At 36.1% G+C, this 16,773-nt stretch overlaps 2 protein-coding genes across 2 annotated transcripts in view; one reads left to right on the top strand and one right to left on the bottom strand.

The window, feature by feature from the left end:
• The window catches only part of LOC139740198 (Golgi-associated PDZ and coiled-coil motif-containing protein-like), a 62,486-nt gene extending 55,273 nt beyond the window's left edge, over positions 1 to 7,213 (bottom strand). Inside the window, exon 1 of the mRNA XM_071650783.1 lies at positions 6,977 to 7,213. Within this exon, the coding sequence (XP_071506884.1) occupies positions 6,977 to 7,180 (204 nt within the window). The 5' untranslated portion in view covers positions 7,181 to 7,213. The remainder of the gene's footprint in view (positions 1 to 6,976) is intronic.
• A 2,802-nt stretch (positions 7,214 to 10,015) lies between these two features.
• Positions 10,016 to 15,792, top strand: LOC139740175 (large ribosomal subunit protein bL19m-like). The gene is made up of 5 exons (XM_071650763.1): positions 10,016 to 10,106; positions 10,871 to 11,140; positions 12,132 to 12,266; positions 13,361 to 13,548; positions 15,538 to 15,792. Exons 1-5 carry the CDS (start codon positions 10,016 to 10,018, stop codon positions 15,790 to 15,792), a joined length of 939 nt encoding a protein of 312 aa, XP_071506864.1.
• The last annotated feature ends 981 nt before the right edge of the window (positions 15,793 to 16,773 follow it).

Here is a 16,773-nt window from a genome sequence, read left to right as displayed (position 1 = left end):
CAGTCTGGACATCTACGTTTTCCAACTAGTATATAGTGATTAATACTAACTCTAGCACGTCTACCTTGGTAGATACCTAATGACAAAAGGGTCCAAAAATTCACAATAATCGGGAGGTAAAACAATTTTATATTGCAGTGAAGATACACTGATATACTTTTGTATGGTTTTCTAAGAGAGGAATATATGCTCCTTTTGCAGAGACCGGCATGGACGGAAAATTTGGCAATCAAAATTATGAACATGAACCTGTAACAAATATCTCAGTATGTGGGACTACAGTATCATCGTCCACAGTATTTTTGGCCAGTTCAGAGGTTTAGATGTCGTTTTTTTTCCTCTAATAGAGTTACAGAATATGACAAATGTTATTATTTTTGTAAAATAGCGTAAAAGCTTACCAATTGACATCAGAAACATTAAAACTCCTGTACCTACGTTACATGGACAACAGCATAAAAACAGATCTTGTGCTGTCCAGGTAGGTGTATATTGGCTGTGAGTAGTTTTTCTGCCATTGGGGGAGGACTGCCAGTGACATGAATACGATTGCTGAAGTTAGTAGCTCTTCTTTTTATCGCGAGACGCGTCTTTCCTTACCTACGTTACACGAAGAGGCCGGACATCGCACTGAAGTACAGTGATATGTTCCGTATTTTCTCGTTTATTTGGAGGATTTTGATGCTAATTTTTGGATGAGAATACTCCTGAAATATAAATCTCATTATAGAAATAAAGTTTCTAATCATATTATGGTTGGAAGTGTATGTAAAACCATGCTATACCTATGTTACAACAAAAATTGCCATGGACATCGTTTGTAACATAGGTATGAGGTTGCTTGAAGATGCTCTGGTGTTCTTATTTTGTTACAAATGTTTATGTGCCTTATAGTCTTTGTAGAAGTCACCTTGCCTCTCTTAATTATGATAGGCATAATGCTGAAAGGTTGTATATTCCTGTTTTACATTGCCATGAAAATGGCATATATTTATGTCACAACATAAACCACAAAAAAACATGGGACATCATTAGTGAAACAGTCATAGACAAAATACATTTGTACACAGGCTTGTTTTTTTTTTCATCAAATAATTCTTCACACATTTCTCTCCAAGAATAACTGCAAACCACGGACAATTATTTGATAAATTTTTCAGAATATGACTTTTATTCCCTACACAACATGAAAATCTAGAGAAGACCCAACCCCATGGAATGACCCATATGTTAAAGTTAATATTACTCCCTCTGCCTTCTGAAAGAGGCAAGTCATGTGCTCTTTTATTATGTGAGAAAAATGAAAATATATTGACTTTTCTTTATATTTTCTTTATCATAATACACGTATGACATAACAAGGTGTAGTAGTCTTCAGATCCAGTGATTGCAGACCTGAAACTTCAAAAATTCGTAAGTATTGAACAAATTGTCAGATTTTCCTCTAACTTTCATGGTGTTCTACTAATATTGCTGCATTCTCTCAATCCACGTTTATGAAGGTGGACTTGTTTTTTAAATGAACATGGCCTATTAAAGGTCAAATGCGTGAAAGTTTCATGCTGCAAAAATAACACCGTAATCATGTACAATTTGTATCTAAAAATTTGACATAAATTAAAAGTACTGAAACATTTAAAGAAAACATGACACTTTTCAGACAGGTGGATCTGATCTACAGGACAATTTTTGCAAACTGCATTATACTTGTCATGTATCATGTATGCACATAAAATGTTTTGCATTCATTCGTATAATCTGTTTCAAGGCACTATGATTCAGGGATAAAACATGGCATTGAGATTTGCCTGGAATATCAAAGTATCCGATCTCTATATGGATGACAACTCATAAGCAAAATTCCCAAGGGAATGTACATAGGCGCATCATTGAGGGATGTGGTGTGCATATCAAATATCATGATCATGGACATATGGCATGAACAAAGCCAACATCATGTCATAGCAGCATTCACTGAATGTACAGTATGTTCGTACACAATCTAGATGCGGGAAAGAACATGTATGTACATGTACCTGATATACCACATTTATTACAGTGTGTGTGCTGAATAAGGAACGACGTTAAATTGAATGAACTTCCCTGAAAAAATCCCCCTACACGCACAGAAGTTCATATCATAGAGTGAATATAATAACTAGTAACCAATATTTATAGCACCTTTTCTATACAGAGTTAAAGCGCTTCAACAACTTCAACAAAATGTAAGAAATCAACTACATTTACTAAACAAAACAAAAGAGAGAATAAATAAACAGTGACTTTTAAGTTGACAGATCATCAGCAGTGGAAATGAAGGACTATAAAAAAAAAAAAAAGGTCTTACTTTTGGAACAGTTTTATTAAATTGATTTGTGTTAACTGCTGACTGGATATTTGGGGGCAGACTGTTTCAGGATTGTGGTGCTGCAATACTGAAGGCACGATGTCCGGCTGTTGTTTGGGTTCTTGGAGTGGGAAGCACAGTACGTGCGGTAGACCCGAGGTTATACACCATGAACATTGACTGGCAGATGTGGAGCTCAGAAAGATACGCTGGTACAATGAATACATTGTAAGAGTGTCATAAATGAGTGACATGAAAATCTACAGCTGATGACCAGTCAGCAAAGGAACCAACTTGGGTGATTTCCTCATTATGGTTCAGTTTGTATACACTGTAACTGAACTTGTTTAGAAATGTTACAGGCAAAAATAAACATTTGTAAAAAAAGAAGAAAAAAAAAAAGCACTTCACATCAATTGAACAAAAATCAATTAGAGCTTATCTGCTATGCAAAGGCACCATATTTTCATGGTTGGTATGAATGACAGCTATCTCATTTGATAAAATTTGACTTCTAAAAAATGCATTTTCTTTAAAATATATTTTCCTCTTTCTTGTTCATACCAGATCCTTTATATAGGGAAACAACAAAAACAAAAACATGTAGCACTCATCTGTGGATATCCCACTGATGTCAATGCAACAACCTACATATTATGTAGATGATTATGCCCACTTGCACTGCAAAGAATATTGCAACTAGCATCAACATGTACAATGTACATATTCAATTTGTACATGGGCAAGTCCAAGATAACACGCGCGTTACGTATGGGACATTCAGAGACTTTTATGACCTGAAAAATAGTGTTAATGGCTTTTGATAATATTAAACTTTATCATGGTGATTGATATCTAGGAGAAGTATAATCATGCAAAAAATGAAGAAAAATGACCTTCACAATTATATTCTAGAAGAGAAAATATGTGCCGTTACGTATGGGACCAGAAAAATTTTGCTTTTTTGAACATTTTTTTCAACCTCAAAACTCTCTGAAAGTATTTCATTCTACAACTTGTAACTCACTGTGATGAAAGTCACAACACTCAAGATTATCACAGGTAAGTTTCGTGTCATTAGGTAAAAAGCTCTAATTACAGGTTCTAATTAAAGACAGACATGACGTGTTACGTATGGGACAGTTACGTATGGGACAGTTTGTCCCCCATTCATTTAGTGTGTGAAGAACCATGTTTATGGGTATTTTGCATAATTATTGAAGTAAAATCAGTTGAAACTACTCAAATACTGATCCAGATTGTCAAGGAAACAATATTCCCCAAATATTCACCATCCTAATCATATTCAATCATATTTTTATATTTTTATGACCAACCTGAGTATGCATGCCCTTTGTCCCCCATTCGTTTAGTGTGTGGAGAGACATGTTTATGGGTATTTTGCAAAATAATTTTGCAAAATACCCATAAACAAATTTTTGCATAATTATTGAAATGGAATCAGTTGAAACTACTCAAATACTGATCCAGATTGACAAGGGAACAATATTCCCCAGTCATCATAATCATATTTAATCATATTCTATATTTTTATGACAAACCTGAGTATGTATGCCCTATTTTTATCAGGATAGTTACTACTGAAAAATTGAATAGTTTAAAGTGTTTACTTCCATTGATGAAGGGCAGTTTGCCATTTCGTTTCAATAAAAAACAACTTGACACAAGAAATATTAATTCTTATAAACAAGCAATACCTGCTGCGTGGAACCCCAGTGATCGAGTAGATATATGATGTCTGTCTAGCAGTCAGGTCATTGATTCGAGTCACACCTCAGTATGTATACCCATGAATTTTGTCGTGGCTATCATTGAAACCTGAATAAGGACAATTTGTGTATCACTTGCAATAAAAAAAAAATCATTTTACTTTATATTTTTTTTTAATATTTATATCACAACCATTTCAAATTGGATCTCAATCACTAAACTTTGAATTCCACTAGTCTTAGCATTGTATGCTCTTTAGTAATTCATATAATTGGTTTCCAATCATCTCATTAAATGTTGAAAACTGAATCCCCATTTCTACAAAAAACTACACCATCCCTTTAATGCTGATTTTTCATTGTGTACTTTGCCATTTTCCCCTCCCCCTTTCTGAAAATTGTTCAGTCAAGTACATGTATTGTTTAAAGTGTCTATAACTCAAAAAGTAGCTACAATGTTGGGATGCTTTCTTCAGGATGATTGACCATTTGTGTACTGAGAGACCTTCCCAGCTAGCTACATGCATTCACATGCATTATGTATGAGGAAGTCCCATACGTAACGCATTTGTCCCATACGTAACATTATTTCAATGCCTAATAAAAAATATTCCTTTAACTGTTTTTTCTTTTTTCTATGGTATTTAATTTCTCTAAACAATAAATTAGAACTTTCCAAAAGGGCATTAATATAACCTTAGCAATTTCAGAATAAACCTAAAAAAATGACCTCAATTTGTTACGTATGGGACATCTCATGATAGGACACGAGCTAATTTGCATAATCATTTGCATAATCCCTAAATTTTCATACCAAGTTAAACTATTTGATGAACTTCTTATGTCCACATATTAATCAAATATCATTTGCTTTCCTTTGAATTAATATGAATTTTTATAAATGTCCCATACGTAACGCTGTGTTTCATATTTATGCAAATGAAGCCCTTGAAATTTGCATAAATTTACGTAATATAATTTTTTCGTCCATGGAAATCAAAACTTCAACTCATAAGCTTCAAAATGATACCAAACATGTCAATATTGAGCAAAGATGAAATTTTCCCTTCTGAGGGGACCTTATCTTGGACTTGCCCACATGTAAGTTTGTCAGATCATGTAACTGACTGTGTACAGGGATAAGTTATCCATACATTTTAAATGTGTACAATGTGTACCTCAACTAGCTTTTTTTTTTTTCTGTGAGTTTGCCCCATGGTTAACCAGGCATCCCTCGCTTCTGAGGAATTCAAAGAACAGTTTTGAGGATTCAAAACAAGTCTGGTCTCTTGTTAACACAATCACATGACAGGTAAGATGAATAAAGAGAGATCATACTGAGTCCAGTCTAATTTGCAGGAAATGCCACAGCCTTGGCACTATTCCCATGCCATTCGCATTTTGTCTTTTGTACATGAAGTTCAGTGTCACACCAGATTGATTTTAAACAGCAACTCCCAGACTGAATTCATAACTTACATGTAAAGGAAAACTCCGGCTAATTTTCCAACTTTTACATAATGAACAAATAGTAAATTGGTTGTACTGGGTACAGAGTTGATGATACTGCAGTCAACTTGTGGTATGGAATATATTGCTTGAATTAACTAGAATTAAAAAAAAAAATGATACAGAATCCTCATTTTCTCCTCCAGGCTCTCAGTGGACTAATAAAGCTTTCCCTTGTTTTCTTTACTTCCTTTAAAGGGGAGAGGGCTGCATCCATTCCCTTCAACACTTTGAAGACATTTCATTCAATTACTCTCAAGCATTCACTCTGCACATCGAATCCTTCCTGTTAGTAATGTCCAGCGATTATGTAATCATCCCCCCCCCCCCCCCCCGAGTTAACCCACATTCGTCATCACCTGTGATCATCTGCTGTACAAGGTAGGGGTTGGGAAGAAATTCAACTGCCAGAAAAACATATAAAACAGACACACTGCAAGGACCACAAAAGCCTATAATTTTGTTTGTTCTTGAATATTTCAGTGGTCTTTGCAGGCATCACTACAGATGAGCCCAGTAAGAATGACCACATAAAATTTTGCTAATAAGCTGTCCAGGAGGACCTCCAGTTGACTTCAGGTGGACATGTACACTGTACGCCTAACAGCTCTCTTTTTGGTTTTATCTAATTAATTTATCAAATGATTGATTCCCCTCATCCAGCACAAGTGTAGCACAACCTTTGGAGTGGAGGTTGTACTAGACTTGGGCTAGGCTGCCTCGTGCAATCTTTTACCTCAGACTTTAATACGCCACACCCGCCTGAGTCGAATGCTTTGTGCCGTGACTATGTAGAGTCCCCATCATCTTTGTTTTTGGATGTCTCAGAAATTCCAAAACCAATTTTCATTTCATAAACTTTAAATTCCTCTTTAATGCCAATGCATTGGTATGCTCTGTACCAGGTATACTGACGTTGACAGATAGACCCTACTTACATGCGTAGTACTGATACTGTACTAAGTGGTTTCTTGGTAGACCCTGTATTACTTATTAGATCTCATAAAAAGTTAAAGCCCAATTTTCATCTCCACCAATAACAATCCCTTTAACTTCTCGGTCTGGCTTTGTAGACCTACCGATACATGATAGAGTCTAGAGTCTACTAGAATTATTATTCAATATTAAATGTACAAATGTACAGTACATCATACATGGATGGATGGTCAAATAATTCTGATCCAAAACAGGGCATGAATCATTGCCCAAAACAGAACATGTGCTGCACACACACACACACACACACACACACACACACAGAGTCACAGAGAAACCAAAATATTATGAACACAGAAACAGTCTAAATGAAGTGGTAGTCCGAATCTACAATGTACTTCAACAATACTACAAGAATTGTACTTCAACAACAAACAGACACATAAAAATTTACCTCTAGTTTGGCGTTATTCTGAAATATTGTCTGTGCCTTGTGGCAAAGTTGAGCGAATGCTGAACTCAGGGCAGTCATTTTTGCTCTTCCCTCGTAAGTCAGATCACATTGCTCAGGATCTATCTCGCCCAGGACGAGGTCAAGATCCACGAAAGCCTTGTCGAACTCCTTCTCCAAGAGATCTAGCCAGTGAAGGGCCGCCATTTCTTCGTTTCCGGACTTGTAAAGCTACTGACGTGACTCAACGCAACAAGCCAACACACGTAGCCGAAATAGGAAGCAGCAGAGCTAGCTAACAGCAGCGGACACGTACGCGAGGTTTACGGGGGCACTCCGGCGGGGAAGAAAAGACCTTCCCATGTAAACAGTGTGTGCATGTAATGTAGTGGTCGTGTCTGGTGACACGTCGATAACTCACACATTCATCCGCCGTGCATAGCGAATGCATGCAGTATAAGAAAAGCGAATTAGCGGTACTCTCGCAAAACTGTGCACAATGAAAGCACAAGAGGGCGGAATGCAATTTGAAAGAATGATTGCGATGACCCCGCCCCTCAAAAAAGGAACATTTTGTCGAAATCCCTTGTCTGAAAGTTTTAAAAAAAAAAAAATTGTGTCGAATAACTTCAAAGTTTAGGTTGGGTTTTGTTTTCTCCTTTTATGAGGTGGAGGGGGATAATGTTACAATCTCAGTAGTCGGTTCATTGGCCTGTCTGCAATTTCTCTAGTATATTGGTTGAAATAGATTTGATCCCGATTAGAATGATAATCATTTTAAAGTGCAATTCGACACCAATTACGTCGAACGGAGTATTATAACTAGCAGTTTCATTAGATTCAGACGTGGATTCAACACCCCCTCCCCCCCCCCCCCAAAAAAAAAAAAGTCATAGAATTTTAAATTTTCACATTTATGCCACAGAGCAGTGATACTGGCCACTGCATGATGTTAGGCCCTCGAAATGGACGGTGATGATGAATGTCAATTTACATCTCTGTCAATCCAAAGGTTTGCGTGAATGCGAAAAATATCATAATTAGTCAAAATGCACATGCAGAAATATTTTGACATTAAAGCTACTAAAAGCAAGGAAAATGATTTATTTTAAATGTGCATCAAATGATCACTTCAATTAGAAAATATAAAACAGTCCTCGCTATACACAAGTGCAGTATCGCTATCAATAAAAAAAAGATTGTATTTATCTCTCTAAATCATGAGGATCTAAATTAAAAAGCCATTAAATCTTTTTTTTCTATAATTCAAGCTCTTTATATTATATGCGATACATTGATAGGAAAACCTGGTCTGAAAGTGTTGACATTGCAAAGATACCATTAATGCACTGTGGTCTTGCATATCAATGCTATAGCAGTTTATTTTGTTTTACTTCATTGTGGGTTTTTATGCTGATGTTCCTGTTATGTTGTGTTATGCCACGCATAGGATGACTTCCTTGATTCTATAGTCTCGGTAATATTTTTGGTACAATAATTTTCCTGTCCCATGGCGAAATTTACATTCGACTTCATCCTCGACCCCAACTCACATGACATGACTGTCCATCCCCCAGCTGCGGCGGCCAGGCATTTCTGACTCAATTACTCAGGAGCCATTACCAGAGTCTTCAAGTGCCATCCTTTTTGTTGTTGTTGTTGTCGTTGTTGTTGTTCTTTTTTTAATCCTTTTTAGCCGCACATTATAATAATAGCCTTTTCTAATCATGGACCTTTTACTGAAACTCTATGTAAGAGTACGTAGCTCATGTACACCTGATCAGCACAATTAAAGTGGTATAAAACCCGATAGGCCTACATCCGACAGTGGCATGTTACTCAGGCCTGTTACTTTAGTGTGAAGAAGAAGGAGGAGAAGGAGGAGGACTATAAGAGGAGAAGGAGAAGGAGATAGAGAAGGTGAAAAAGAAGAAGAAGAAGAAGAAGAAGAAGAAAAAAAAAGAGGAAGAAAAAGAAGAAGAAGAAGAAGAAGAAGAAGAAGAAGAAAAAGAATAAGAACAAGAAGAAAAAAGAAAAAGAAGATTGCAGAAGAAGAACAAGAAGAAGTTTTCTTTCCAAAGGAATTTATTTTTGCGCCACAAACGATCAGATTTCAATAATTTGTTCTTTGTATGCTTATTAAATTATCATTTTTGTGTCAATAAATGATTATCATATTTCTTCTCCTTCTTTTTCTTCTTCTTCTTCTATATAGATAGAGTTACTTCATTATTATTATCATTATTGTTGTTATTATATTATAATCCCACTATTATATACGTGACAATGTACATGTGTATATAAGACTATAAGATTATAATTATAATATACATATGAAGAGTTTGTTCGCAAAAACCGATAAGTCCATATTTGCCAAATGGAGATATTTGCGATTAAAGGTCAAGAAAAATAAAGAGAATAATAAGAAAATTTTTGCTTCTTTTGACCATAATTTCAAAAATGTACCATTATATGTAGTGACCAATATATTATCTAAAAGGTATTATTTTGTACTATATGACAGAGACCGTACTTCAAAATCTTCAAAAATGGACTTATTGGTTTTTGCGAACAAACTCTTCATATATATATATATGAAGAGTTGTTCGCAAAAAACGATAAGTCCATATTTGCCAAATGGAGATATCTGCGATTAAAGGTCAAGAAAAATAGAGAGAATAATAAGAAAAATTTTGCTTCTTTTGATCATAACTTAAAAAATGCACCTTTATATGTAGTGACCAATACATGTATATCATTTAAAAGGTATCACTATTATTTTGTACTTTATGACAGAGACCGTACTTCAAAATCTTCAAAAATGGACTTATCGGTTTTTGCAAACAAACTCTTCATATATATATATATATATATATATATATATATATATATATTTTTTTTTTTTTTTTTTTTTGGGGGGGGGGGGGGTAGTTTTAAAATCGTCATCCTTCCTTGGAGGGGGGGGGGGGGCGGCCATGGGGGCCGGGGGGGGGGGGGGGGTCAGATTCCCCATTAATAACAGTATCTGTGCAGAAAACGGAGATGGCGTGCTGCTCGACACACGCGTGCCGTGGTCTGGCGAAAAGTAAGACAGCATACCTACATCTTCGGAGCTTAGTTCGGCAAATATGTGGTGAGATTCTACCTTTATTATCGTTTAACGGTTGATATGTACCATAATTCTTAGCTGTATCGATGTTCCAGATATGTAAGAGGCATGTATTTCTCAGCTATATAGATGAGGTTATGCCCCTTGCGTGTATTAGTCCCATACGAGGGATTTTGTGTGTGTGCACTATTTCCATAGCCTGTATTGTGTAAAACGGGTAATAAAATGAGTTTAGTAAAAGCTGTGCCTGTAGTAAGTTGGAAGCAGCTAATAATTAGTAGCATCGTTGATTTCTTGTAAGTATTTTGTTTAAGTTGCTGTCAGTAACTCCACTGTTGAAGCACTTTTACTATTTAGTGTGTATAGAAAATACGCTACTCGCTACGTCTAATTAAATTTATATAAATATAGCCTAGGTTATTATTTTTTTGTTGCTATGCAAAGAGAATCTTGTGTTAAAATTGTTTTGACTCCTTTATGAGAACAAGGACTAGACTCTACATTGTAGGTACATGAATAATTATTAGTGTTAATGTACAACTGTGGTCAGTGTGGACCAATTCAATTTTGCCTGAAGTACTAATAAAATCTGAGATCATTGTGATACGTATAGCTAAGATACGGTACTGTAAGTACTGAACAGTGATTTAAAATGATCAGAAGTTTGACATTCAGGTGAAAGATCCATGGCAATAAGGGGACTTTGTCTTTCCATATTTAATTTCACTCATCACAGCTCATTTTTCTTTGTGTGTGTGTGTGTGTGTGTTGTATGCCACTCTATACAGTTTCTTCAGTGGCATTCTCAAGTGATACACCAGGAGATGACACGCCACCAGCACCTTCGCAGCTCAGTGAGTCGGCGGCATCACTTCGTGCATCCCTGACCACAAGAGGCCCGAGGCGGAAGAAGGTCGGGGAAGCCGTGCAGGAAAGGAAATTCTTCAGTCCTGAGTTTGAAATCCCCTATGGGCGACGCAGCAAGCTGAAAGACTTTCTGGAGAGACAGGATTGCTATAGCAGGCGAAAGGTCCTTGATGTACCAGAGTTTTACCCTGGTAAGCAAGTACCAGGAGTGGTTTTTAACTTTTCATGTATCAATTTCATAATATTTTAAGCTGATATCCTTATTTATTCATTTTGTTAGTGTTTTGAATGATTAGTAAACATATCATCTCTATAACCCTTACCAATTGTCTTTTTGATTTGATTTTGTTAATTTCTTTCATGAGAGTTAAGAAAAAAATTAGCAGGATGTTTCATTGCAACTAGTGACTCAATTTATAAGGAAATGAGGAGATGATCCTTCTAGAGCATTCCCAACCTTTCATCACTGTGGCAGAAATAATGTGTCGACAGAACAACTTGCTTTTGCTCATTTCATAAGATCATTTTGGCCAGATCAATACGATGGGTTTTAAACTTTTAAAAAATAAAATATAATGTAAATTTCAAGTGTCACAGTAGGGGACAATAGAAAATAATCATTTTAATGTTTCACACGTATTGTAAAAGTAGGAATTGGTAGGACAGTTTAACTTTTGAAATTTGCTGTGTTCTAGAAAAATCTAAGCCCAGGGCCCCGTTTTATCAAAAGATAAAATTGATTTTAGATTTCCTTACCACACAGGCTGCCATACAGTGTAGACTTACAGTTGAAATCAACTATAGAATCAATTTTAACTTCATAAAACAGGGTCCAGAAGAAATAAAGCATTAGTGATTTAGTAAGATTAAGGTCAAATTACCTTTTCTGTCACCATTTGTATGAAATACAATATTTCTTACTGTTTATTATGCATTCCATATTGAGTGCATGTTTGAGGTGTCAACAAATGTAACACACCCTATCAATGGTCATTAAGATAATGTTCCAACAGAGCAGAATCTTGATAGATGAGGGGCCTAACATATGAAACTGATACAAATATGAAATGATGTATTCCTTTTCCTCTCAATTTGTTGTCAGTAACATTTTCAGACATTTCTAGTGACTCATTTGTTTTTTCTCTTTAATACATTTTTGCAACAACACGAATGTGAATGCAGGATCTATTTTGGCCGTTACCGTCTCTGATCCATACGCACCTGGTAAAGAGAGTCGATTTGTTGGTATCTGCATTGAGAGGAAGAATTATGGCCTTGGAGCAAGTTTCAAGCTACGGAATGTCATTGATGAACAAGGTAAGTGTAGTGTCCTGAAAATGTTCTATTTCCAGTTATTGATGCATGCTGCCCTCTTGTGGCAATATGCCAATATGTGTGCAGAATCAAGTTTACGATCATGAGCAAGATGCCAGACGATTAAAAGTTGGGATACCGAATGGTTGCCATGTGAACTCTTCCAATTTGTAAGCCTAGTAGGTTAGCACAGTAAGGCTTCATCAAGGGCAAAATTATGTGAAAAAGGAACACCTTGAATTCTACAAACAAAGCAGCTATGGCATCCTCCCTCGAGAAAGGAAGGAAGGGGGTTTGATAAGTTGCAGTAAACCTACTGTTTAGAGATAGATGGCTTCGGTAGAAACAAGGGAACAAGAGGTCAGCACAATGTAAGGTGCAGTAGAACAAATAAGAAAACCCCAAGTAAGATGAATTGTCTCATGTAGCATGAATCATTGGGGCCTCGAGGTCACTGTATTTTATTGCCATGGTTACTAGCCCATTCCCCATTGTAACCTGGTGAATCTTTTACACAGTGTAGGGTTTCGAAAGCTTGTAGGGAGTGGATAAGTGAATATTTGATAGGCGTTGCTCACAAGTAATCAAAATAGTATACTCAATTGTATTTCATATGTAAGGATGTCCTGAACATATTTTGTGGCTGAATCATGGATAGAAATGTTTATTTTGAAGAAATTTGTCATATGAAATGTGACAAACACAAAACACCTGTATTAAAGAAGTCTTGATTGCTCAGTTGCATTTTGTTTTGATGGAGATAAAAATCTTTCAGTCTAGTACAAGTACCAAAATATATGGTTATTCCAGTCTGTTTTTGAATGTCAGTAAATTTTGATTGGGAACATAACATTTTCTCTGTATCGACAAATCTGACGGAGCAGCACATCTCAGTGATATGCCATTGCCAGCATTACTGTAGTGTCCTATGTGCGAGTGCTCAGGGAACACAGCAGTAATTACGGTTGTGCTGCTTGCCAGGTCAGATTTGTCAATAATTTTCTTTGTGAAAGTATTCTAGGTAATAGATAGCAACTCATCTTGCTTCTTGGACTGTTGTTTTATGGAACATATTCTTCATTGTTTCATTGCTACAGGCATTGAAATTAACTACCAGATATACAGCCCCCTGATCAAGAAGATAGAGGTTCTAAAGCTTGAGAAGCGGCTGGACAACAACATCCAGTATTTGCGGGACGCCTTGCCCGAGTACAGCACCATAGACCCAGAAATGACTGCTATCAAACACCCTCCGGGCAAGCCTGTTCCTGTTAATGACATCAAGGTATGTACTGTAAAAGCATACATTTTTGTGCGAGTAATTTTTCACACAAGTCATATATTGCACTTTGCTGGATAAGAGGATATTTTATATGCTTTTAGATTTCTCAGACATTAACAATGATTGAATGAGCACTTCAAACAGCTCAGTGCTATTTTCGATTGAGATGGGAATTCAGGTTTTTTACTTTTTTTGTGCGATGATGAGAAACCTCTTTTGCAAAATGAAAGAGCATATGTGACCGTGCATCTCAAAACGAACATAAAGTCGCACACACTGATTTTGCGTGAGGACTGAAAATAAGTGAAATGGGTCAACCTAGCCGAACTTGACTTTTTCATATTTTCTGAAAGAGCAGGTCTTCTTTTACATTATGCTAAAATTTGGTATCATAAAACGGGCAGGAAAGTGTGTTTTTTTAAGCAGTTTATCTCGAACATTTTTGGTAGAATAGTGTGATTAAGTGTGTCTTTAGATCCCTTTTTCATTTCTGAAAAACCTTGTCCACACTCTTCACTTTCAACTCTAATAACTTTTGAAAGGATAGTGCTACTGCTTTGAAAGTTGGCATTAATTATGGACAGAATGTGTTAATGAGGCATCTTTAATTTCAGTTTAAGCTGATAATCCCGTCATTGTTGTTACTCTGGTGGTTTACTTCATGTTTTTTGTGCCATTCATGGCACAGCCAGCACGGTTTGGTAAAGATTAAGCGCTTGAATAGATACTGTACTTCAGAGCCTCTTTTCTCAGTTCACACTTTTCCTGACTTTGTGCTTTTTTTCCAATATTTAGATAGGTTGGGAGAGTCCATTTGATTTGAGTTATATATCATTTTAAAGCTTAAAGTCTGCTCTTTCAGAATATGGTCTTAACTAAAAATTCATGTCTGGCGACTTTTTGTTTGTTTTGAGGTGCAGGGTCACATATGATTCTAAGAGCAATTCAAAGTTTATTTCATGAAAATTGGTTTGGAAATGGCTGAGATATCAAAAGTATAAGAAATTGTAATCGAAGGTGGGACCCACCTTTCATTAGGACCACTTTGTTCTGCTTTGTTTTGAGATATCTCAGCCATTTCAAAACCAATTTTCATCAAATAAACTATGAGTTCCTCTTGGAATTGTCTGCTCTTTAATATTTCATAAGTTGTTTGTAATTATCTCGCAAAAAGTTTAAATTTGAATTCCCCATCTCAAACTATACCATCCCTCAAATGGCTTTGGCAGCACATTCTATGGTAAAAGGTGACTGGTCTGCAATACAAATGCAAATTCATACACATTACAGGACTAGCAAATTTGAAGAAAACTACAAACAGAATAGCAGTTCAACCTCTACCATGTACTTACCTTGAAATCAAAGATATGGAATGATATTACAGATAATCAAGATATTATGCACTTTTATTTTTGCACAAGTTTCGCATCTCACAAAATGTGTGAAAATGTCCACTTTCACCTTTAATAACAGATATAAATAAGAATTGTTACCTCCTTTTCAGTATGTTGCTAGAAAAGAACTCATCATTTGCTACAGATGATGATATTGATGATGATAGTTATAAGTCATAATTGTTACAGGTGGGATAACTACTAGTATACTTAGAATTATAAGTGAGTCAAAAGCTTTCTTGTAGCATTTTTTTTTTCATGCAAACGTTCCTGTGAAAGTGATAACTATAAGAAGCAATTTTTGTCTAGTTTTGGAGAGAAAAAAAATCCACAGTGATTTGTTCGTTTTGATATGAAATCTGAATTATAGGTTACACTAAAGCAAAGTTTATACACAAGAAAATTTATTCATTCTACTTCTTTAAGGATCAATTTCAATTCGTTTTGATGTGAATCAACTGAATTATGTGGTTGCCTCCCATACTTGTATTCAAATGACATTGGCTATGTTGTGAGACATCACAGCCCATACAAACACAAAATACAAAATACAAACACAAATTACTCCCTCAGTGTTTTGATTATGTTGATGTCATAGGTCAAGATGAAGCCGAGACCGTGGCACAAACGTTGGGAGCGTTTCGACCTACAGGGGGCGGACTTGAGTGACGTTCTCTCACCAGAGAGGCTCGAAGAAGGCAAGATGTGGAACGTCCCTCAGTACAAGAAGATGGATCTTCTCAACATTTACCCGATGAGCTCGCACAGCAGGGAGGACAGGTCAAAGGTCAAGCAGGAGTTTGAGCGGCACATGGAGGAGTTGAAGAGGAAGAAGAAGCAGCGAGGGTCGTAGCGCCCCTGGAAGTAGATCATCTAGATTCACCCCTTACTGTTTCTATGGCAACACAGTGATGAATACACTGTCATGGACCGTGACTGTTTCATAGATAAACAGTGATGTACATCAATGTTTTATTGCTGTGGTTATTTCACCTTCTGCAGCAAGAAATTTGGCTCAGTGGGCTTTTATACAAAAGGTGTGACTGCACTGTAGCCAGAAACAACAGAAGTCAAGTCTCAAGATATTGACATGATTTGCTACAAAAGGATGATGACGTCTCCTCTTGAGGGGGCATTTTCTTCCAGATTTGGGCAGAAATAATCGGAGTGGATTTTTGTGTCATCGCTATTCTTTATGTCATGCGTACCTAGAAGGCAACGCTTGATTGATAACTCTTCCTCCTTTAAAAAAAAAGAAAATTACAAAAGAATGCAAGCAAAAGAGAATGACTGAGAAAATTTATGATGACTGAATTGCAGATGATGTAATACATGAATTTCTCAATCGATTTTTAGCAAAATCTACAAACATATAAATCCTGGTGTCACTGATGTTAGATGGGTTGTTGAAATGCAGTTGCTTTCGTACAGGTAAACCCTGTCAATAACGAACATGGTTAGATTTTATTACAGTTAAATGTATGTCAGGCACAACTCTCTTGTTATAACAAGCAAATTTTGAAACACTGACAATATTGCTAAGTTTGAGAAAATTTCCTTGTTGAAATCATCATTATTTCTTTATTTAATCTGTTTGTTACATTGAAAGAGAAAGAATTCGGATGGAGAGGGCAACAGATAAGCAACACTTGCTTTTGCAAACTCAAGTTTATCAGGTGGTTGTAGGACAAGGATGACTCAAGTTTAGGCTGTGGCATTGTTCCATTTCATCATATGAGGTACAAATCACAGTTTATGAAATCCATCGAAACTGTTTATTGGATGCAAGTGGACTGCTGCGTAGTTTAAATGTGAGTTTGAAAATGCACATGTT

This window comes from Diadema antillarum, unplaced genomic scaffold (assembly GCF_040938485.1).
Source record: "Diadema antillarum isolate AM-2024a unplaced genomic scaffold, OU_Dant_1.0 seq00000839_RagTag, whole genome shotgun sequence".
NCBI lineage: Eukaryota > Metazoa > Echinodermata > Echinoidea > Diadematoida > Diadematidae > Diadema > Diadema antillarum.
The sequence above is the reverse complement of the archived record's forward strand: the minus strand, read 5'-3'. Positions and strand labels throughout refer to the sequence as shown.